General features: G+C 42.9%; 1 protein-coding gene across 4 annotated transcripts in view; it reads left to right on the top strand.

Moving 5' to 3' along the window:
* The window catches only part of CHD6 (chromodomain helicase DNA binding protein 6), a 211,379-nt gene that overhangs the window by 80,676 nt on the left and 107,469 nt on the right, over nucleotides 1–23,234 (top strand). For all 4 annotated transcript variants that reach the window (XM_057528676.1, XM_057528677.1, XM_057528678.1 and 1 more), the window contains 2 exons: nucleotides 14,946–15,093; nucleotides 16,904–17,053. In XM_057528676.1, the coding sequence (XP_057384659.1) occupies nucleotides 14,946–15,093; nucleotides 16,904–17,053 (298 nt within the window). The remainder of the gene's footprint in view (nucleotides 1–14,945; nucleotides 15,094–16,903; nucleotides 17,054–23,234) is intronic.

Genomic DNA, 23,234 nt, shown 5'->3' with positions numbered 1-23,234 from the left:
TCCACAGAGCGGCTGGCCTTGGCCTTACTCCAGCCCCCCTGGACATGACTTCCCCACCTTCAGCCAAAGTAAACCACCTTCTCACCTCCTTAATTAATACTGTGCCTGCAATGTCTTGCCATTCCTTTTGGATTAAGGAGAAGTGAAGTATGTTAGCACACACAGGGTGTCAGGGAAGGGACGTCACAGGTGTGATACGGGGAGGGCAGCGATTTGGGGAACGGCCGCAGTGTAGGCTGGCAGAGGAGCAGCCGTCAGGAGGGCGCACAGTGCTGGGGTCTGGGAGAGCCGTGGGTGTGCGCAGAGCTCCAGACAGAGAAGGACTGCCCGGCTCCCCTGGGCTGCGAGCTCCCTCGTGCAGGCCCACGCCTGGTCTGTTTCTGTCGTTCGGCATCTCACACGGTGCCCGACATGTCAGCAGGTGCTCAGGAAACGGTGAGTCATTGAGACCAGAGGAGACAGACCGTAGTGACCTGTAGAGAGAGCAGAGGGCGTGGGGACAGATTGGCTGCCGGGGTGATGTCGGGGGCCCTGGCTGTAGATCCTATCAGGATCCAAACACACACTTTATTTGGGGAGTTAAATATTTGTCATCTGTATACAAATGTAATGTTCTTCATTGCATCTCTTTCTAAATTCTTGGTGGAGAATATTAGATTTAAACTTTTTAAGGACGTACAAAATAAAAAATATATAACCTCTATATATTTAAGGGGAATTTAAGGAATTTAAGTTTCTAAAATGTAGGTGCAGAGACAGAGTATAGACCAGGAGCACCCATAAAGATGCAGAGGTTGATGCAGTTGCTAACAGAAGGTAAAGTAATGGGGCCATCAGACCTGTACAGGGTCAGGCATAAAGGAAGTACATTTTAAAGAGAGAAAGCATTTTAGGTGGCGTGTGCTGCTACTCAGAAATTATTTTATGGTTCGGTTCATTTTCAGAAGGACAGTTTGTTGGGACCAGATGGATAATTTTCTAATCCAACTTAAAACTGCCTTATAACATTCACTCCCTTCTGCCTGGCAGGGGATTTTACCTTTTGTTTATCGTAGAGGCTTGGGTGGGATCCCAGGAATGTAGTTCACAGTGAATGGACATAAAATAACCTCACCAGAAGGTCAAAAGAAGTAGGTAAAATCAGGAGTCTGACTAATGAGCAACGTATGGGCCCTGTTTCCGGGTGAACCTCGTGCGCACACACTGATGTCTGATGTGGGTGGGGTGGTTTTTGTGGGGAGTGGTGGAGTTGAGTTTCTATCTTCTGCCAAAAACTTTCCAAATTATTTTGGAGAAGCTGAAGTGGTTCTTCAGTGTGGCAGCATGTGTGAAGAAGGAGATTCAGACATGAGCTAGTGGAGTGACTTACTTTGGTTATTATAGGAAACAAAGAAGAATCCTCAAGGATGGTGTTTTAGAATTAGGGCTATTAGAGGAGGGTCTGACAGCTCTAATAAGGAGTTTGGTTTGTGTCTAGAGGCAGTAGAAAGTCATGGGTATCAGGGCTCACTTCAGCCACTGGTCTCTGGTGCTTACAATTTTATCAACTTCTTAAAGGAATTCGTATTTACTTTGTGTGGGATATGAAACAAGGTGACGGGTATACAGACATTGCCATAGATTCCATTTGGGGGCAGTGAGGAGGAGGCATTTCACAAACAAGGTTGGATGTCAAATGTATGCATAGCAATATTAAGGGAAATGATTTTGATCTAGTTAGGTTGTATAAAATATAAGTGCGTTGGAGAAGTGCCTCTAAGTCTGCCAACTTAGAAGACAGCAGAACCTCTTGAGGTTTAGAAATCCAGGAGACACACTCTGAGAGGATGCTGACAGATAGGGCTGGTTATCCCTTTGGGAATGTGGACAAGTTTCACGAGGCTTTCAACCTTGATTCGGGGGCTGTGTAAGACTGACCTGTTAACATCATGGAATTCTTGCATGTAACCCAGATAGTGTTCTGGACTGGTGAGCCTTTCTTGTCTTTTATATATTTATAAAATTGCTTTGGCTCCTTTAATTTATGATCCCACTAGGCAGCAAAAGCAGTTCTAGTTCTGAAAGGACATTAATTGATAAAAAATATGTTGGTAATTAAGTCTTATTTTTTGTGCTCTTTGATTTACTCTCTTGCAGATTGGCTTAAGTACATGTTTTGATTTGAGCCCTTATTGATTAGCCCCTGGATAACACTCCGTGGTTACAGAGGATTCGCTGGATGCTTGGATTATTGGAGGAGATTCACAGCTGATTTAAGGGCTTCTGGTCTTTTCCTGCTTCAGTCCATCTTGCCAGCTGCCACCTGGCTAATCTTTCTGAAGCCCTGCTGTTATCTTACTTATGTTTGTAGCTGGTGGTGGTGGTCAGTCAAACCCCCTCTTCCCTCTCTCCTTTCCAAATCAGCTGGGAAATAGTCAACAGAGATGGAGATAGAGTTATCAGCTTTATTATTGATGGGCCAGATTGAAGAACTTGCACTGGCTTGTGGCCAGAATCGGGCTTCCTGTTACTCAGTTGAGTTCATCCACCAGAACTGCAGGCACGTCCCTGAAGCAGAGGGAGGACCCTGGGCCCTGGGTGCTTCATTCCTTTTCCCAAGTCTCACCAGTCCCATAGGTCCCCAGTCAGAGAAGGTCAGGGAAGTGAGAGGAATTCTAAGAAGGGCCGAAAATATGTGTCCGGTATTGATCCCTCCTTGGGAGTAGGGAAGCATGAAAACATGGAGGGCAGGGAGATGGGATTCCCTCTAACAATTATACCTGCTTAGACACTTCTGATTGTTCCTACTGCCTCCAGGACAAAATCCAGACTCTTTTTTTCTGTTATCCAAACCCTTTGGGGTCTGACCTCTCCCTGCCTCGTGGTCTCTGGCAGCAGACCTGGCCGGCTAGATGCATCTCCTTAGGCCTTAAATAAGGTACTTGGCTCCTCCTCCTCTGGATCGCTCTTCTTCTCCAACATTATGCCCTTTGTCCTCCTCTCAGACTCCCAAGTCCTTCCCGTTCTTCAGCTCTGAGTGCACGTCCCACCCAGTTCCTCCACAGAGCTCCCACACCCTGTGCTAGCGCGTCCCCTCTGAATTTCCACAGCCCTTGGGGCCTCACTTGTATCACAAATCAAAGACTTTTAGACCTTGAAGAATAAAAGAGATCTAGTCCAGCCCTGCTGCATGCAGGCAGGGAAACAGACCCACAAAGAAGTGACTTGTTTGCACAAGGGTGTGTCATAAACGCAGACCTCCAGATTCCCAGTCTTATACACTAACCTCTGCAGTGGGCTATCTCTCAGTCATAACCCAGTATTTTCTTGTATGTATGACCTGTCTCCTCAACAAAAGTGAAGTGCCTGAGGTCAGGACCACCGTGCTTTGTGTCTTTTATGTCCCTGGGGTTGGTCAGCAGAGAGGTTTGTTGGTTGTTGGACACATAGAAGGGGCGTGTGTGTGTGTGTGTGTGTGTGGTTTATATATTATTTTAAAATACTTTATATATATAATTTGTTTTCTTAGAACAAATGGATAGAGCTCTTCTCCCTGAAAATGAGATCCATATAAGATCCCATTGTTAAATAACAGGAGGTGGTTATAATGAAATATTTTATTCTTATAAACTTTATAATTTTAGAAATGAAAACTTCGAGGTAACTTGTCCAAGGCACCAAGCTAATGAGCGGCGCTGTCAGGATTGGGCTCCAGGCTCGCCCGACTGGAAAACCCACTTTTTTCTCCGCAGCTTTGTGCCTCTTTTCACTTTGCTAGGGAAGGTCAGGAATGGATAACAGTGGGGCGATCCCAGTGTCAGAGAAATTGGTTTTTTATTTGTAGGAAATGGCCCCTCTTCTACAGGATTTTAGTTTGCACACTCCATAGGATCCTCTCAAGGACTAAGATGGCCCCAGCTTTTTCCTGTGCTGTGTCTCTTTGCACTTGAGGCAGCAGATAGATAACTGAACACAGTTCCCCTCCTAAACAGATGACAGAGTCTAGCAGATGTTCCTTTTCAAGGATGATATTAGTAGCGACACATATCCACTTACTGCTTAGCGGGTAAAAACACTCAGGTAGGAGAAGCCTTTAAAAAAACAAAAACAAAAACTACCCTCTCTTATGGGGATATATGTGTATGTATAGCTGATTTACTTTGTTACAAAGCAGAAACTAACACACCATTGTAAAGCAATTATACTCCAAAAAAAAAAAAACCTACCCTCTCTGCCTTTCCCTCCAAACTATCTTGGAGTATGAGCCTAGTTCACTCCTTTATTATATAAAAAGCAAGAAGGCTCCTCCAGGAAGCCAAGTTAGGCTCTCATTTCCCTGACTCTGAAATTTAAAATTCACAAGTACAGTTTATTTGCTTTTACTCTTTTTTAATTATAGTACCTTTTCCCGAAGAGGATGGGGCCGCTGGCATAAGAAGATATACACAAATACACGTACACCTACAAACACATGCGCAGACCTGTACATACGTGGACACCCATGGCCTGCATAGCTGCAGCGAGGGGCTCAGAGAGGAAGGCAGGCCTCAGGTTTGCGAGGTCAGGTAATGTTGATAAGGGCTTTGGGAAAATGCTTTGAGATTAGAAAAGCGCTGGGCCAGTTCCTCAGGGAAGTCAAATTTTTACCAGTTGAGAACATTATGTGACGTAGTGGATACTGTCCTCAACAGTTTTTTACGTCAGATGCTTCTATGTGCCTGTGAATTTCATATTTCTTTTTTGAAATGGCCTTTAGTAAAAGTCAGCTTCATGGCATTAAAGCACGGCTTGGTGAGCAGGAAAGATGGGCCATTCCAGTGTGCGTGAGGGCGTCAGGAGGTAGGTCAATGGCCCTTTGGGTTGCCCTCTCAAACCGGGAGCCAGGCGCTCTGACTGAGCTGGAGGTTGCCTTTGTAAGCCAGGGTCTTGAGTGTTGGTGTCCATGTTGTTGGTTGAGGGCAGAGCATAAGTTTTGGAATTTCCACACATGTCAGAATGGTTTATGTTCTCTCTCAAAGTCAAGAAGTGAATCAGTGTGCTGGCCCAAGTGGAGGGCTATCTAACATCTGCTAGGAATGAAAAAACCAAAACGATGAAAAGAAATGAATGGTCTCATTAACCTCAGCTTTTGTGCCTCAGCTTTTTACCCCCATTTGTTTGGGTTTGTCAACCCAGAACAGATCTTCCTCCAAAATTCGGTAGGTTTGATAACATCCTGGTAGGAAAGTTTTATGTTTTCTGATTTTTGTCTTCGATGGTTGCTTCTAGAAAGGTAAGCCCCAAACCTGATTATATCACTGTTTGAGCGGTGAGTCAGCTGATAACTGTGTTGCGGGAGGGGTAATAAAATTCAACCACTTCAGCTCTGCCTCACTGTCAATCACCTGTCTTTGTTCAGCGTGCAGATCTTTATGGAGGCTCGAGAGTGTCCGTTGACAAGATTCTTTCTGTTGGGAGACTTTTTATATTCTGATCATCTATTAGAAGAAAGAAGACAAATATAAAGACATGAATGAGTTCTGAGTAGAGACCCTCTGCTTGGAACCCACTGGGCTTTATGTTAAGTAGGGAAGAAATCTAAATGATAATGTCAGAGACCCACATCTAAAGCTTTGGACTAAGTCACCATTCCTGTTTTTTTAAGAGCTCCTGGAGTGCTTACTCTAATTCCCAGGGCTTTCTGAATTAGGGTCTGGTGTATAGTAGACCTTTACTCCGTCTGTAAGGAAACAGTTACTTAAACAAAAATGCTTGATGAATACCTTCTCATTTACTTATCTAGTATGTATTTATTGCCTCCTGTGTGCCTTGTTTTGTTTATGAGTACTTTTGTTGGGAATGGGATAGTGGAGGAAGGAAGGTATCACAGTGGTATCTATGAGCCTTGTCATTGGGGAACTTTCACAAGTTAGAGAAACAGCCTTGCAAGTGTTCCAAAAACAGGCAAAAATATAAACAAATGAAAGAACCTAGTATAACTGTATATAGAATTAGCTGAAAGGATTTAGAGGATTAAGAGTATTTAGGGAGTTCCCTGGTGGCTTAGTGGTTAGTATTCTGGGCTTTCACTGCCGTGGCCTTGGTTCTATCCCTGATCAGGGAACTGAGCTCCCACAAGCCACATGGTGCGGCCAAGAGAAAAAAAAAAGAGAGAGTCTTTCAGTTCTAGTCTAGGGAGTCCCTTGAAAGAGGTGAGTATTGAGCTAGTTATTAAAGGAATTAATAGATGAGAAAAGACTTAAAGCAAAATGGTATTGAAATAAATGTTCTTTGCGGGATTTCCAGTTTTAAAATGGTAGGCCGAGCATACGTTTATTTTCCCTTCTTCGTCAGATCTTTAATGAAATGACAGGAAGAACAGAAGGGAATAAATTCTTCGAAGGTAAGAGATGTTATGAATTTCTGGATGAGGGAGGCCCATAGTATCATACTGATGGGTGAATACTGTGGAGGGAGTCCCAGCTCAGAGCACATGCAGGAGCTATGTCTGTAGCAGAGGTAGAAGTGCTTCCTCCTCACAATGGCCCTGGCAGCCCTGGAGAAGGGCCAGAACTGGAGGTGGCTGATCAAGGGACTATCTTCAGAGTAGCTGCATGATTTGTCAGCTCCAGGCTGAAGTCAGACAGTTACTCTAAAGATATTGAGCAGTTTGCTCTGGAAGAGGGTCTAGGCTCCAAGTGGAGACTGACATCCACAACAAGGGGGCACAGGAGCCCAGGCTTCTCTGCCTTTCCCTGCCCATACCCCTAAAAGGGGGAGAAAGGGGCAGCCACCTGTGTATGCAGAGTCCCAGGCCAGGCCTCCCATTCAGGGCTGAGGCTTTGTTGTAGAAAGTGACTTACTCAGCAGCAGAGAGCCTCATCAGCCACCTGCATTATCAACCTCGTTCATTTTAAATAGGAATAGTCCACCAAAGATCCCAAGACCATAGAGGAAAAGCAGCAAGGAAGCAGGAAAAAGAGGAATGACCAGGACAACTGTCCTCAGAAGAAACAATTCAAGGAAAAGGACTTGTAAAGATTTTAAGTTAGTATCCTCAGATTCAAGATGATGTCTTGTCTGCAAACAGGAATGGGTTATCACGAAAAAGGAACAGTCAGAAAACAAGAAAGGACTAATAAAAATTTAAAACACAGTAGCCTAAACTAAAAGAATTCATCAAACAACTAGAGTAGAGTAATAGGGGAGATAATATGAGGTCTAAATTCATCAACTTTTGTATCAGGATGTGAGTAGCTATTGCTTAGTGTTGATAAATAAAGAACTAGAGGCATGAACATATTTGGAGTTAGAGAGGTATCAGCCAAAAGCAAATCTCTCTGGAAAGTGGAATTTGGTGATTGTATGTTTCATTTGAAGCCCTTCTACATTAAAAAAAATTATTTTCATTTGCTTTTATCACTTTTAATAAGATTATTTGTTAAAACTCTACTTTTTCATCTTATAAGTATGTAATGTTTTTGTTTCATTTTTTACTATGATAATGTCACAAACTTGTATAATCTTTGTTTTGATGGTGCTAATGATATGATTAAAGGGGTTGAGGACAAGGAGATATGGTTCACATTTTGTCTACAGATGACTATATCTGCACCCAAACCATTTGTTTTGGGTATATGTTTTTCTTTTAACCAATATCTATTTTTTAAAATATTTATTTATTTATTTTGGCTGTGCTGGGTCTTAGTTGCAGCACGCGGGATCTTTGTTGCGGCATGCGGGATCTTTTAGTGGCAGCATGTGGACTTCTTAGTTGCGGCATGCAGTCTTCTTAGTTGTGGCACACAAACTCTTAGTTGTGGCACATGTGCGGGATCTAGTTCCCCGACCAGGGATCGAATCAGGGCCCTCTGCATTGGGAGTGCGGCATCTTACCCACTGGACCACCGGGGAAGTCTCTTAACCAATATCTTAAAAAACCTATGCTCAACTTAGCTCTCTCTATATAGACTGAACGAATATGGGCATTAAGTAAAAGTTGGATTAAGTGTGCAAATGAGCTCTCTGGGGTAATGTCCATGTTTTCAGTGCTGTACTTCCGGGAAGAGGATCAGAGCCCGCGACAAGGCTTGGGTTGGGAGCTTTTCTGGAGAGTTGTTCCACGAGTGGGGCAGTGGATCCCGGGCTGGACTCCCCAGGTGCGTGCACATCTGCGGAGGCAGTAATTGGCACTGTGAGCTGTTTTCAGTCATCCTGAATTTGGGGGTAAAGGCAACTCACTGTGGCAGTAACTGATTGTTTCCTGCTAAGACTTCGATGGACATTTTATAAGATTTAATTTTAAAATGGGAAGGGGAGTCATTTTGCAATAATGTACTTGGTTTGGTAGATTAAATTTTTTCAATACCTGGAATCCATGGGGGCAAAGTAATAAAAGACTCATAGCAGTGAGTCTCGTACAGTGTTTTGACATAACCAGACTTTCCTCTTCATACTCAGATCCAGGACTCCGTTTCTAACTCTCAGTTCTAGCAAAGAAAGCTGGAGGTTGGGAACTGGAGATAGAGATAGGAGGAAAGTTGAGGAAGTCTGTCTGTCTAGTGATTTAATAGTACAGTTCCCTATATGGAAGGCAAAAAAGGTACTTATTTTCCTAATGCAACTGCAGAAAGTAAAGATGTATAAAATCTTGGCTAATCAAGTTGTGTAGAAGACAGGGTGAGAGGGCTTTGGGGCCGAGGCCTACTAATAAACTGTTAATTGGTTATTCCTGACAGTTGTCCTGCATGAATGGTATAGTTGATATGTTGGAAATTTCTTGCATGTCATAAATACTTGATAGATGCTTCTTTAAAGCAGATATATGGATATATGTTTTATTATAAAATCAGTTTGGGTTTTGTTACTGAAAAAGGGACTTTGAGCCTCTAAAATCTTGTCTGCCATTTTTTTCTGTCCTCTAAGTTAGTTTGTTCTAACTCTGAAAGCTGGAAAAGCGAGGATTATAAAAATTAGATTGCTTCGATCCAGCCTCAAGTGCCATTAAATGGTGAGATTATTCGGCCTTTGTATTATTTAGAACTCTCTTGGTTACAAGTGACATAAACCCAACTTGAATTAAGTTAAAAAATAATAATAACAAGTGAGTTCAGTGGTTTTAAGGAATCAGAACCAAGGGCTATATTGTTGAGGGTTCCACAGAGATCTTTGTCTCCCGCCTTTCTGCATCTCTTTGAGTGTCAGCTCCATCCTTGACAACTGCTTTCCTTCTCAAGGTTGAAATGTGCCAGCCTGTAACGGTGGGCTCATAGCTTAACAGCCTTGTAACCTAGGAGGAAAGAGATTCATTTTCCCGCCCACTCCTACCAAAAATTAATCTTTTTTTTTTTTTTTTTAAAGGAAGGAGTCCCAGGTTCGCCTCTCTGGGTCATGTGTCCATCACTGTGGTAAAAGAACTAGGATACCATAGCCCATCCTGACCTTCTGTTCACCGTCGTGGTTTGGGGGATCAGTACTGATTATCAGCAAAAAGATGCTGTACAAACAGTATCCACTTCAGCCGTGGAATAGATATATATCAGAATAATTTATATTTATATATATTTATATGTTTTTTTCCTCCACCATTTGAGAGTGAGTTGCAAATATCATGCCTTTTTATCCCTAAATACTCCAGTGTATCTTTCCTAGGAGTAAGACTATTTTCTTATGTGTAACCATTTATCTAGTTACTGCTTTTGTTTATGTACAACTAATACGCAATCTGTGGAAAGACACCGTAAGATCATGCTAATATCCTGTTCCTCTTCAAATTGTTCTCCCCCCAGATTTAGCATTCCTTGATGATTCTGGACTGTACGTATGTTTACGACAGTGGTTACAAAATGATTTTCCAACTCCACCGATTCCTCTCCATTTACTGTTTGTATTCTATAAGCAAGAGCTTTCCTTTCTCCCTCATTTATTCATTATTTATCTGTCTATCTGTCATTGGAATGGATTCCTGTTGTTTTCAATGGCTTATAATTCATTACTGACCTTGATTACTTTGGTGCTCAAATGGCCCCAGTTGTGACCGTGAGCTCTTTAAGCTGACTCCTGTGCCTTTTTGATGTGCTGCCTTAATTTTGTTGAGCACTCGCTTTACTCTCTGACAAAACAAGATGTTTCAGGCTGATCTTATAACTTCCCTGTCTTGGAATCAGCCATTTTTGTGAGGAACTTTGGTATTAGAAACCAAAATCTGAGCGCTGTGTGTGCACATTGCTTTTGGAGCGTCTCTGCTTTTCAGCTCTTTCAGTTGTCAAAGCTAGGGAAAAAATACACAAGACAGACACATGTACATATACGTACATGCACATATATACACACCTACATGCACACAGTATATTCATAATGCATATGTACCCATTTATGTGCATGTGTTCATACAGATACTTATTTTAGAAAACATGTGATTACACTGAGGCCTCCAGTTTAGATTCATCCCACAATATCTTCCTTGCCTTACACCATTTCATATTTATGTCTTCCCACTTCTTGGGTGAGAACCACAGCTCCTAACACCAACACATTTACTCATTTGTTTAATCCTATACCACAACTAAAATGGTTTCAGAATTGCTTCACCTATACACCTACCAAAGAGAGTTCAGGATATGTTTGCTGTTCTCCCTACTTCTCCCAAAAGCTGAAAGTATATAGTCAGATATTGTGTTTATAAATTAATGAGATTTTTTTTCCATCTGTTCAGTGTGGTTATGTTTTCATTTGAAATACTTAGATTCATTTATTTCAGCTTGTTTTCATCTTTCATTTTTAAATTTTTTGATATGTAACATGCTTCCAAAAGTCAGATTTTATATAAAAAGATAGAGAAATGTCACTCCTTCCACCCCATTCCCTCCACTTATCCCTTGTGGATAATCATTGTTTTTTTGGTTTATCCTCTTTGTGTTTCTTTCTGTAAAGTAAGTAGATATATGCAAGTTTTCTTACTTCCTCTTTATTCTTTCACAAAAAGTAGCATATTACTATACTCTTTTGTACTTTGCTTTTTTCACTTAACAATGTATCTTAGAAATCATTCCATATTAGTTTACAGAATTCTTTCTTAATTGTTTTTACAGCTACATAGTACTCCTTTGTATGTATCCTCATTTATTCAGCACTAATGTTTGGACATTTAAGTCTTTTTTCTTATTTTGAAATTACCAGATAATGCTGAATAACCACGTACATATATATTTTCATATTGTTGGAGGTGTATCTGTAGAGTATATTCCCATAAATGGAATTGTTGGATCAAAGGGTACATACATACATACATAGTTTTGTTACATATTATTTGACCACTATTTTTGAAGAACGTAGAACTTCAAGGAGCAAACAAAACATTCATGGACCAAATGCATCTGTAGGTATAACAACGTGGAGGTTAAAATGTCTTCATTTGATAAAACTCAAGTATAACGTTTTCAAAGCTCATTCCAAAGATGGGAAAAACACATTTCACCTAGTCTTCCTGGAGGATGAATTCAGGTGATACTTTCTTGATGTCCTATTTGAAAATCCCATTTATAAGCTTATAAGAAACCTTTTCTTCCTGATATTTGTCTTTATCAGAAGAGCTCCAGGAAGAATTTTTGGAACTCAAAATTGATTCTGTTGTCAAAGGTAACCTCCAGAAAATCACTTTGAAGATTTTCCCAGGTAGAGTATCTTCTTGTTTACCCCCAGATAGATAAGTAGGTGTCACTAGACATTTTCCAGTTTTACTGACATATATTTAAGACGTATCCCTCTGCTCCACCCCACCCTCAGCTTCTGGCTAGGAAATCTCGTGGTGCCCCAGGCTGGACTTTGGAAGTGCCTGACTACAGTTCCTCCTTACTTTCATCACTTAATTTGTTTCTGAAAACATGGAAGGCAAATATATACAAGCCTTGTTGTAAGGTTTAATATTTTGAGGAGGTTCTGTGACTTCCCTGGTTGTTCAGTGGTAAAGAATCCGCCTTCCAGTGCAGGGGACGCGGGTTTGATCCCTGGTCAGGGAACTAAGATCCCACACAGCGTGGGGCAACTAAGCCCACGTGCCACAACTACTGAGCCCGCACACCATAAACTACAGAGCCCACGCACTCTGGAGCCTGCGTGCCACAAGTAGAGAAGAGAAAACCCGCAGGCCACAACTAGAGGAGCCCACGCACTGCAACAAAAGATCCCGCATGCCACAACCAAGACCCAACACAGCCAAAAAATAAAAATAAATTCCTTAAAAAAAAATGTTTTGAGGAGGTTCTGTTCCTTAATTGTGTCTTGAGCTTGGTTTAGTTTTCAGTGGGATATTTCACAATGAAGCATGTTTCTAGCCCATCTATATACAAATATTTAAAATGAAGATTAAACATATACAGACAAAGTTTTCCAATATGAAGTTATATTTAGTAGATAGATAAAATTGATTTCAGATGTTGGGAGAAGGATTTAAGATTTTACAGAAGATTAAATGGGGTTCTGAGCACGGGATCATTATGGTGACTTTCGGTATGTTAGCTGTCTTTAAACGTGTGTCCAAAAAATTAAGCACAGACCTTCTTTTGTTAAGAGAACCAACTATGGATTTATGAATTTTTCTGTATATTTGGGTCACTGGAATGTTTTGTTAACAATTCTTTTGGTCATAATTTTGAGATTCAAATAAGATTAAAGGAGATTTGAAGTTTTTGCATTTATTGAAAGGGAGCCTGGGGTTAAAAAAAAAAAGGAGCCAGGAAACATGATATGGTATAAACAGTGACAGGCCGTGAGTCACATGAGCTGAGCGCAGGCCTCTGCTCGGCTGCTAACTTTGGGGCCTTTGTTGCTTTTAAACCTGTTTCTTTATGTGGAATATGAAGCTCATGTGCCCTGGCTCCCTCATGGCCCCGTGGTTGTAACAGTTCAGTGAGACAGAAGCACGTAAGTGCTTTGTAGAATATAAATTGCTATGTAATTTTCTCAGCGAGAAGCCATGTAACATGAGAGAAATATTCCCGTGAAAATTTGGCATCTTTTTAAACTGTTTCACCTGAGTCTCCTGTCCTGAAACTGACAAGAAGTGCTTTTTTCCCTGGCTTGAGAGCACAGGTCTCTTGTTAAAATGTACAGTTCTCTAAAATGGCAGGATCCCTTGAGTTTCATTTCCTCAAAAAAATTTTCATAAAGAACTTTGCTGATAGGTAGGGAAGCCAGTCTTCAGCCCAGGGAATCGAGGGTGGGCTGGGTCTGCGCTCATGTGATGGGTGATTGCCCGTTGTCGCTGGGTGCTGTCCCGCTACGGGTTCATCCCATTGGATCTCCCGTCTCTGAACGAGGCCGGTGGTGTCCCTGTCTTCCCCCACACTTTCCAGTAACTCACCTGATGGGAAATACCAGTAATCGTGGCTCTTCCTCATTCTCCACATTCTGCCAAGACTTACTGGTACTACTTCTGCTGGATCTTTCAAATCCTTTTCACCGATGAGTTTTCATTGAGCCTATCTCGCCTAGGTCTTCATTCCCTCTTGCCCGGGCTCGCCATCATGCCCTTTTCACACAGGGTGAGTCTCAGCTCTCTGTCCTCGTGTACTCCTGGTTTCCTTCCAGCTCCATTACTTAGTGCTTCTGTTCACTTGCCCTGTCATCCAACCACACAGGCTATCTTTTACTAAATGTGCCTTTAACACTCTTCCATTCCCCAAGAATGCCATGGTGGTTACGAGCATGCCTGGTTTAAATACTTTCTCTACCATTTACTAGCCATGTTACCCTGGAAATCTTAACTCACTGTGCCTCTTGATAAAATTAGGTTGATAATACTATCTGCCTTACAAGGTTGTCGTGAAGAGTAAAGGAGATAATCCGTGTAAAGGATTAGAGAACGGTGCCTGCATGTAGTAGGTGTTATATACGAATTAGCTGTAATTATTATTATTCCTGTCTTTCTGTCTATCAAAATTCTGTATATATCTCTGCTCAAATGCGTTTTCCCAAATCTCCCCGATGACACGTAATCGTATCTATCCATTGATGCATCCATCTATCTATCCAGTAAATATTGAATACTTAGTATGTTTTAGGTATAAGACTACTCACTGTGAGGAATACAGAACTTAATCAAGTGCATACTCTCTGTCCTCTGGGAACTTAGAGTCTGATAGGACAGCTCAGAGAAGTGTAAAATATTCATCCATTCAGCAAAGGTTGATCGAGCCACTGCAGAGGATCCCAGGTCCTCTATGGTTCTGAGCCTGGTGTCACGTGTAATGACTAACTTTGGTGAAAGATCAAAGTTTGAATACCTTATACAAAGCACAGTTGAGGTGCTTGGGAGTGTAGAAAAGAGATTTTATCAGCCAGCAGGGCCCGAAAAGGCTTATTAGAGATGTTGCCATCTTAGCAGGGCCTTTCAAGGTGGATGGACTTTGCCCATTTCCACCTCTCCCAAGAAGCATCCATCTGCTGCATTGGGCTATAGCTCTAGGTGGTCTGTAGGAATTCTGTCATTACAACCTCCTCAGGGGCTGGGCAGTGTTGTCTTCAGTTTTGAGCTCCTGGTACTCACTCCAAGTTCTTATGCATAGACCATTCTCAATAGAGGGTGATGACAGATTAGGGAGATGTCTCTTCCCATGTAACTTAAAGGGAGATTGGAAGTGGATGATTCTCAATATCTGTGAAGCAATTAAACTTCCTAGAAAAGACATTTATGTGAAACTGAAAGTGAGGTTTTTTGGAGATGTTCCTATTATTTTATTTCTTATCACATTAATCATATCTATAGTAGTCATGATAGGGGGTATAAAAAAAAGTGAATTTTGCATCAACCTGTGTAGATATTTCTTCCCATATTTCTGCAAATTTCTGGGAAGAAACTCTTGTAGATTTTCCATTAAAGCCTATCCTGGCCCAAGAATTCCAGGATGTGCTATCAAAACTGTAATCACATGAGAAATCTTAGTTTTAAAAACTGCCCAACAGCTTTAATTCTGAATTTCTCCTTGTAGCAAGGAGCAAGGACCAACCCCAGTGGAGAAAAAGAAGAAAGGAAAAAGGAAAAGTGAAACCACAGTGGAGAGTTTAGAGCTGGATCAGGGCCTGCCGAACCCATCCCTGCGGAGTCCCGAGGAGTCCACTGAGTCTGCAGACAGCCAGGTACAGCTGTGCCCGGAAGCCCTGGTGGGCGTGACGGCTGCCGGGCGGGGTCTTGCTGACACTGATCCTGTTACTCCTCTCTCCCTGTCTCCAGCCTGCATCTCTGGCACACAGACCTGGGCTGGGCTTTCAGTGTTTTAGTGGGTGACGGACCACAGGCTTTTCTTTAGCATCCTGGTCCTTACATTAATAATCTCCCAGTTTTTTAGTGGTGTTTGCTTCCTTCTTGCAAAGTAGCATGATATTAGGCCGCAGTAAGAGTGAATGTGGAAAGTGGAATTGTGATCCAAACTAGGTAAGGCTCAGAGGGCCTGTTTTGCTGTGTAGGTAATACATTTAGGGCTCAGCGTGCTGGGCCAGTCTACACAAGGACACTTTCATAATCCCAGATGCTGGAGAAGTAAGGGATGGATTCATTTTGCCAAGATGGTAAGGAGACATGGAAACAAGGAGTTGCCCACCTAAGTGAGATTTCTGAAAACATGCCAAAGTGTGCCCAGGACATTGGTAGGAATTTTCTGTCTGAGTTGAGGCTGCCTCTCTTGGACGTGAGTTCTAATATTTGAGAGTGCTGTTTCCTCTGACATCCACAGCAGTTTGTCTGGGCTGTGCTACTGCATGGGGGCCATTTAGGGTAAGACCAACTTACTGCTCCTTAAGAATCATCTGGACTCTCATAGATTCCTAGGTGATCTTCGTTGTAGGAAGGTGTCAGCTCCTAAGGTCGTAGTGGTAAATAAGTAGTAGTGTCTGGAGTGTCAGATCAGAGACCCCCTTTCACTGCCTGTAAACTTGGGTTAGTGGCTCTTCAGTGTCCTGACGGGCAGAGCAGCAAGTCCATCAGGTTGATGGGAGTTGGCAGGGGGTTCAGTGTTTCTAGGATGGTGATCTGTACGCGGGATTGGGGGGAGAGCTTTTTATGTGGAATCCTTCATGTAAAATTAAATGTCATAGAGGTGACACAGTGAAGGAATGATGGGAACACAGAGAGAGCCCCAGGAGGTATCTTTTAGATGATAAGGGGGGGTGAGGTTTGGCTTTTCGTTTTGTTTTGTAAGGTTTAAGTATCTAAGAGTAAGCTAGCTGGTGAATGGTTCCCAGAAGTGTTCCTACTGCTTGGATATGATGTGTATGTAGAGATGAACCATGTGTTTTACTGTTTGAGGAAAGCCACTGGGTTGCTTTGTTGTAGAATGTTATCTCTCTAAAAGGTCACAAGCTACTTAATTACAGATGAGTCCTTTCATGGTGAGTCACGAATCTTATTTGGTCACACTTAAGATGTCTGCTTGCATTTCAAAGGGTGTTAGGAGATTCTCAGAATAAGTCCTAGTAAAATTGGTATTATTTAGTTGTTTAGAAGTACATGGTAAGTATGGTGAATTTGGCACACACAAAAAAAAATCAAAACTAAAAAAACTATTAAATCATTGTCATAAACCCTGAGCTTCCAGCTATGCTGGAAGGGACCTCAAAGATGATGAAGTTACTTCCCATCCCTGTTTTGCTGGAATAGAAACCGATTCCAGAAAGCAGGGTGGGGGAAGCAATGAGGCATAAAACACGTTTCCTTGGATTCTGAGGCTACACCTTCTTCTCACTGGATCCTGGTGATTTGGCTCCCCTCCCTCACCTGGGTCCCATTTTGAGTGAATTTAGTTCTGAAAAGAGTTATGTTTAGGGAAGATTCTTTTTGCGAAGTTAGAGAGGTCTCCTTCGATTGTGAGTGAGTGTAGGTGAGCGTGTCCTTGTGCAAGCTTTTCCCTCTGACTCACAGATAGTCTCTCTGGCGGGTGTGTTTGTCCTGTAGAAACGACGCTCAGGACGGCAAGTGAAGCGCAGAAAATACAACGAGGACCTGGACTTCAAAGTGGTGGATGATGATGGGGAAACCATCGCCGTCCTTGGAGCCGGCCGGACATCTGCCCTCTCAGCTTCTACACTGGCTTGGCAGGCGGAGGTACGGCCTTAAGATTGGGCTGCTGGCCTCGGCTGGACAGTCATTTTGAGTACTTGATGGAGCTGTACTGTGGCTCTTTTTTTAAGCGTAAGTTAGATCACCTTAACTGCTGGTTCTATCCTTCGGGTGGCTTCCTGTTGCACCTAGAATAAAGTTTAGACTCCTGACTCTGCCTAGCAGGCCCCTCTGTCATCACACTCTCCGTAATTCACCAAATTCATTTTTCAGATACGTGACTTTTCGCCATCTCTCTCATTACTCTCCAGCTAAAAGACTTGCCTCTTTTAATGCCATGAATTAGCAGTTCTTTCCCACCTACTGGCCTTTTCCTGTATGGTCCCTTTTGCCTGGAATGCTCTTTACCACATGCTTTACATGACTCTTTCATTTAAAGTAGATCCCTGCCCCTCATCCTAATGTTTCTTTATTTCACTCCTGTTTGTTTCTTTCATAGCTCTTATTACAGCTTATAATTGTGTTCTGATGTCTGATTTCATTTTATTTCTTTGTCTCTCCCATTAGAATGTAAAAGTCTGATACATAGTAAATAGCTGTTCCATGAATGGAATCACATGAACTAGTAATTACAGTTGGGAGTTGGATTACAAATGTGTATTGAGAGTCCACTGCAGGGCCAGGTCCTAGGATACAAGGATGAGTATCAAGGCATGGTCCCTGCCTCCAAGGAGTTTTATCTGGGAGAAGAGGCATATGGCTGTGCTGATATTGTGATAAGTGCGGTCTTAGAAGTCTGTGCTGGATGCAGTGGCTACACAGAAGGAAAAGTGGACAGGAGAGGGAGGTCAGGGTTTTAGGGGAGGCGTTTCTTTCTTTTTTTTTTTATTATTATTTATTTATTTTTGGCTGTGTTGGGTCTTCGTTTCTGTGCGAGGGCTTTCTCTAGTTGTGGCAAGTGGGGGCCACTCTTCACCGCGGTGCACGGGCCTCTCACTATTGTGGCCTCTCTTGTTGCAGGGCACAGGCTCCAGACACGCAGGCTCAGCAGTTGTGGCTCACGGGCCCATCCGCTCCGCGGCATGTGGGATCTTCCCAGGCCAGGGCTCGAACTAGGGGAGGCGTTTCTGACATGGACCACAGCCTCACAGCCTGATGGTCCCGGAGGATGTGGTATGGCAGCTTGATGAGCTCGGCCAGGTGGTGGGGTCTGATTTGAGGAGTGGTGGGAGACAAGCCTGGAGTGGTAGGAAGAGTCATGTTATGCAGGCTTTGGCTGTCAGCTAAAGTATTTGGCCTTCATTCATACTGTGGATTGAATGAGGGGCAGGAGGCAGGAGGCATCGTTGGGTTCGAGCAGAGAAGCAGGATGCCTGTATATGCGGTTTAGGAATTTCCATTGGCAGCAGTATCAGGGAGGAAAAGGATAGCATTAGGACCTGGGACCCCCGAAACTAGAAAGGCAGAGGGTAAATGTGGAGAAGGAGGAGGTCTGTGCCAAGGAGCTTACAGAGGAGGAATCAGAAGCAAGAGAAGAAACAGGCTGTGCGTGTAGGAGGCGCCTCGTTGCCGGCAGCACGTTCTGAGACACAGGCTGTCTTTTGTTACGGAGTCGCTGTTGCTGACTTGGCAGGATTCATGTTCTGCGTGTGCAGCAATAGCACAGATACCTGTCCTTCCTCCTGGACACTGTGTGGCTGGCTACTGGAGCTCATGATGCTTTATCTGTGTAAACCACCTTGCCTCCAGAGTAATGCATTTTCACATAAGATTACTTTTCAAGCACATAGTTAAGAATAGCCCTTGCAAGACTGCTGTGAAGTGATAGGATTACATTGTTTTACAGCGGGTTTCCCTTCCTTGGAGATTTTATGGTTGGTTTGGTAGTTAAAACAGTCTAAGGGATTTTATTTTCTCCTAGTAGCCATTTAGCCCAAGTCATTAACCATATTTCAGTTGTTGTTCTGTCTTCTCCCCTGGTGCCTGAAGGGCAGCATTAGCTGATCAGACAGAAATAATTCGGGAAATTTATATATATCCTAACAAGGCTCTTTCTGTCCTCTTAAGGGTGCAGCAAAGAGAAAGTTTATAGTGGTGAAACATAAGCTGGAATCTGAATTTGCATTAATTACGCCTCAAAAATTGTGACTAAATTTAAACAAGACAGAGGCCCGGTACGTGGTTTTGGCATTGATGTTTAGCACGGCAGCTATGTGGCTCTGGCCTCCACACCACAGGGCAGACTGGACAGCCTGCGCGGGGTCGAGCGGGTTGCGCGGTCAGTGCTCTGTGGAGCCCTCCACTTGCACCTGTTTTACATAGTGGGCTTCCTGGGGGGGTCTGAACAGAGATTTCCCAGGCCAACACAAAGCCCCGAAATCAGGGATCTCATCTAGGATTCCAAGCAATCCTCAGAGTGTCCAGTGGCACAGAAAATCAGTGGAAGAAGATGAGGCTTTTCCTTCATCCTTTTTCCAAGGCCCTTTGGAAGGGTGTCTGCCTGCTTGCTGGCTTTAGCTTGGGGCAGAGAAGGGTGTGCAGTCAGCACCAAAAAGGCTCCACTGCTACCTCCCTGCTTTCTTTGTAGTGTCTTATCAGCACGCTCAGCCCACTTCTGTGGCTGCTGGCCCCTGTCCCAGCCCCAAATTGCAACCTCAGCAGTGCTTACCTAGTGGTGAGTTGCTAAAAACATCTTTACGCATGATTCAGTCTAACTCAGGACTGGCAGATTAGCACAGCCCTGCTTCGGGGTCTAGAGGCCCGTCCCCTGGCTGAGATATGGGATTAGGGCTGGAAGTATGTTTCCAGCCTGACTGTGACTCTTTGCTTTCTTATTCTTTGTCAAACTGATGTCGGTGCCTGGAACAGAGACAGACTTTCATAGTTATGGTACATTTAGTGTATAGATTTTTCCAAGGCTGTCTCCGTTTTTGCCTCCTACAATTTGTGTGGTTTGTATGATTTTGCCTTTGGGACAGAAGGACTTGAATTTGAATGAGACATCCACCCCTGGTGTTCTCCTTTGCCTCCTTCTGCTGCTTTGCAGACAGTACCCTCTGCTTTGTCTGGTCTTTCCCGTGCCTGGCGGGCTGAGCGCGGTTGTTACCTCCCCCAGGAAGCTCCCTGCCCGCCCTGAGCTGGGGATAAGTGCCCCTCCTCTGTCTAACTCTAATATGTTTAACTTCGTCACTGTCCTTTAAACACCGGCCAGTTTTTGTTTCCTTCGTCTAAGCCATGAGCTACGTTAGGGAGGGCTTATAATCTTTTTTTTTTTTTTTTTTTTTAATTTTTTATGTATCTCTCTGGCATGAAAGAGCTTCAGTAAAGTCAAATTTACATTAACCCCCAGGAACTATTCAGATGAAAGTATGGCACTTTCCCTCTTCTGTTTTGTGGAGTATTTATTATATTATGCCTGATGTCCCCCGGACACTTGTTCACAGCCTGTGAACACTTATTCACAGCCTGTGACTGTTCTGATTCATCAGTGCCTCTGCCATTCTGTTCTGAATATCACTGCTGATTGTTCCCGCCATTAGATTGTAAACTGTTACAAAACAAGCCTCACTTTTTAATTTATCACAATTTTCACCTAACATAGGTAGTACTTTATGTTGGGTAGTAACTAACATAAAGACTTGCATTCAGTTGTACTTGTCATGTATTTATTTAATATGTGAATAATGAATAACTATGCTTAAAACTTATTACAGAAACAGGTGTGATTCTTAACTCCTGGATTAGAAAGACAAGAGTGAAGTGTTTTTCTTTTTTCTCGGGCTCTTGTTTTCTCCAGTTCTTCATACTGGCATAGTTTCCCCACTGGTGTTCATCCACATCTCACTCTGACACCGACAGCCGTGGGCAGGCCCCTTGGCAGAGCGGCTTCTGGCTGGCATGGCTCTAGCCCTGTACCAGCCCGTGTGACTCAGTGCTTAGGCTCCTATGCACTCGGCCCGAGAGGATGGTTTTCATTCTTCCCATTTCTCTGCTGGCCACACCACCGTTGCCCACCCCGCATCTTTCCTCAGATTGTCTCCTGTCTTTGTTTCCTCTTGGCTTCTGCTGCCACCTGTTGTGCTGAGGCCAGTGTTCAAATGACCACAGTTCGCACTTTTGTCGTTCGCTGCCCCAGGTCCCTGTCCTTCCCAATCCATTACTAGACTCATTCTCCCATAATACCAGAGAAGTTTTTGGCTTTTTTCAGTGTCCCACTCAAGAATCTAAGGTGGTTACCTCTTAACTCCTCTGTTTTAGATCAAAACTCCTGCCTGATTTTTTAAGGAATGTGACTGCATACTACCTCTCTACCCTCGTTTATCCCCACTCCTCGTTCTGTGTAATGCTTTTCTCTACTAAGACTGGTTCCTTAGTGTTCCAAGTCTGCATCCTGCTTCCCATATCCTGGTGCTTTCATCCTTCGGGTGCATTTCGAGTTTCCTTCCTGTTTGCAGTCCTCTTACGAGCCACCATTCTTTAGGGCCCAACTAAAACATTACTATTCTGTGAAATCCAAGCTATTCTTGCTTCCTGCACTCTTGCTGCTGGACTTAGGGTCACTGTCACACTGATTAGAATTTACCACTGGTACATTTCTAAGAAAAATATGTTTTATCTTGCTTTCACCGAGTGTAAGCCCCTGAGACTGGGCACCTTGTTGGATGCTACTTTGGACCTTCCATGGCACTTGGTAAATGCTTGTGTTTTGGAGTGGCTGCTTCTTGCTAGAGCCTTTCCTTACGGCTCGCTGAATAGAAGTGAATCAGGTGGTTGGTTGAGGTCGGGGGTGATGTGGGTTGAAAATTTTTGAAATTTTCCCTAAGAAAATAAATTTTTAATTTCATGAGGTTCTGACATGAAAGTGAATGAACTAAAATGGTCTCCTTTGAAGGATAATTTGAGAAAACTCCAAGCACTTGAGAACAGATGGCTGTCATGGAAGTATGTTTGGCAAGCAGATTTAGTTTATATCTGTGTGTATCTGTATACACTGAGTGTTTATACACACATGGTCATGCTTATGCACAATCTCTGTTTAGGGAAAAAAAAAAATCCTGATTTTCCAGTTTTCTTCCTACTTTGATGTGTATTTTGGAAATGCTACTCTCTTTTTTCCCTTTTATTAGGATAGGATAAAAACCTGCTGTCAGTATTTTGATGATAACCATTGATTTTTTTTTTAATACTAGTGTGTTTCCCCCTATTCTTTAACTAGTGCCAAAAAATAAATTAGTTTTTATTTCAAATACCTTAATTTTTACTTGAAAATTTTCTATAATGAAGAATGCTTTAAACCCTCCATCCTTTTAATCCTCAGAGTAAAGTCCTGTGCTTTCTTCATCCACATGTTAACATTTCCTTGGATTTGGTCCTAGTTAAAAACTCTGAGAGCAATCAAAATCCTATCATCAGAAACCACCTTTTTCTGCTCTTCATGGTAGCTAAGAATAAGAGACTATTTGAAGCAACCTGCTGGTGAGGAGAGACAGTTGTTCTCTTAGCATGGGTGTACACATATGAATGCTTGCTTGCTAGTCTGGGTTATACAGAATTGGGAGTAGGGAGGAAAGGTGCTCAGCAATTATGAAAGTTTAATGCTAATAGACAGCCAACTCATTTCCAAAGCCTCTCCTAATTTTCCAGGTACTCTGGCTCTGTGTTCCCATAGCACTTGCTTTATACTACTATTCCCATGTTGTATTGCAGAATCTCTTAACATTATTTATTCAAAAATATTTATTGAGCACCTACCACTATTCAGCGCCAAGGACTGTTCTGAGTGCTGGAGATAACATCAAGGAACAAAAGAGACAGAAGTCCCTGCCTTCGTGGAGGGAGCCTACAGCAAATGGAGAGGAGGCCTGCAGCATACACACAACCGATCTCCTCCTCCAGATATTTGCCAGATTTTGAACCTACGTGGGATGGAAAGCCAAAAGGCTAATCCCAGAACCTCCAAAGGGTAGAAATAACTAGGGAGAGGCTGATAATCAATCTGAAAATAATAAAATTGTGTAGTATGTCAATGGTGGTAAGTGGTATGGGAAAAAAAAATCAGAATAGGCGTGATACGGAATTCAGGAATGAAGCCTGCAGTTTTAAGTAGGGTGGTCAGTGTTGGCCTCACAAAGGTAATATTTGATCCAAGAAGTGAAGGAAGTAAAGGGGTGAGGGAGTTGTGTAGGGAGAAGAGTGTTTCAGGCAGAGGGAATAGCAGAGTTCCGGA

Source organism: Balaenoptera acutorostrata, chromosome 15 (genome assembly GCF_949987535.1).
Source record: "Balaenoptera acutorostrata chromosome 15, mBalAcu1.1, whole genome shotgun sequence".
Lineage (NCBI taxonomy): Eukaryota > Metazoa > Chordata > Mammalia > Artiodactyla > Balaenopteridae > Balaenoptera > Balaenoptera acutorostrata.
Note: the sequence above shows the minus strand (reverse complement) of the source record. Positions and strands in the feature narration are given on the sequence as shown.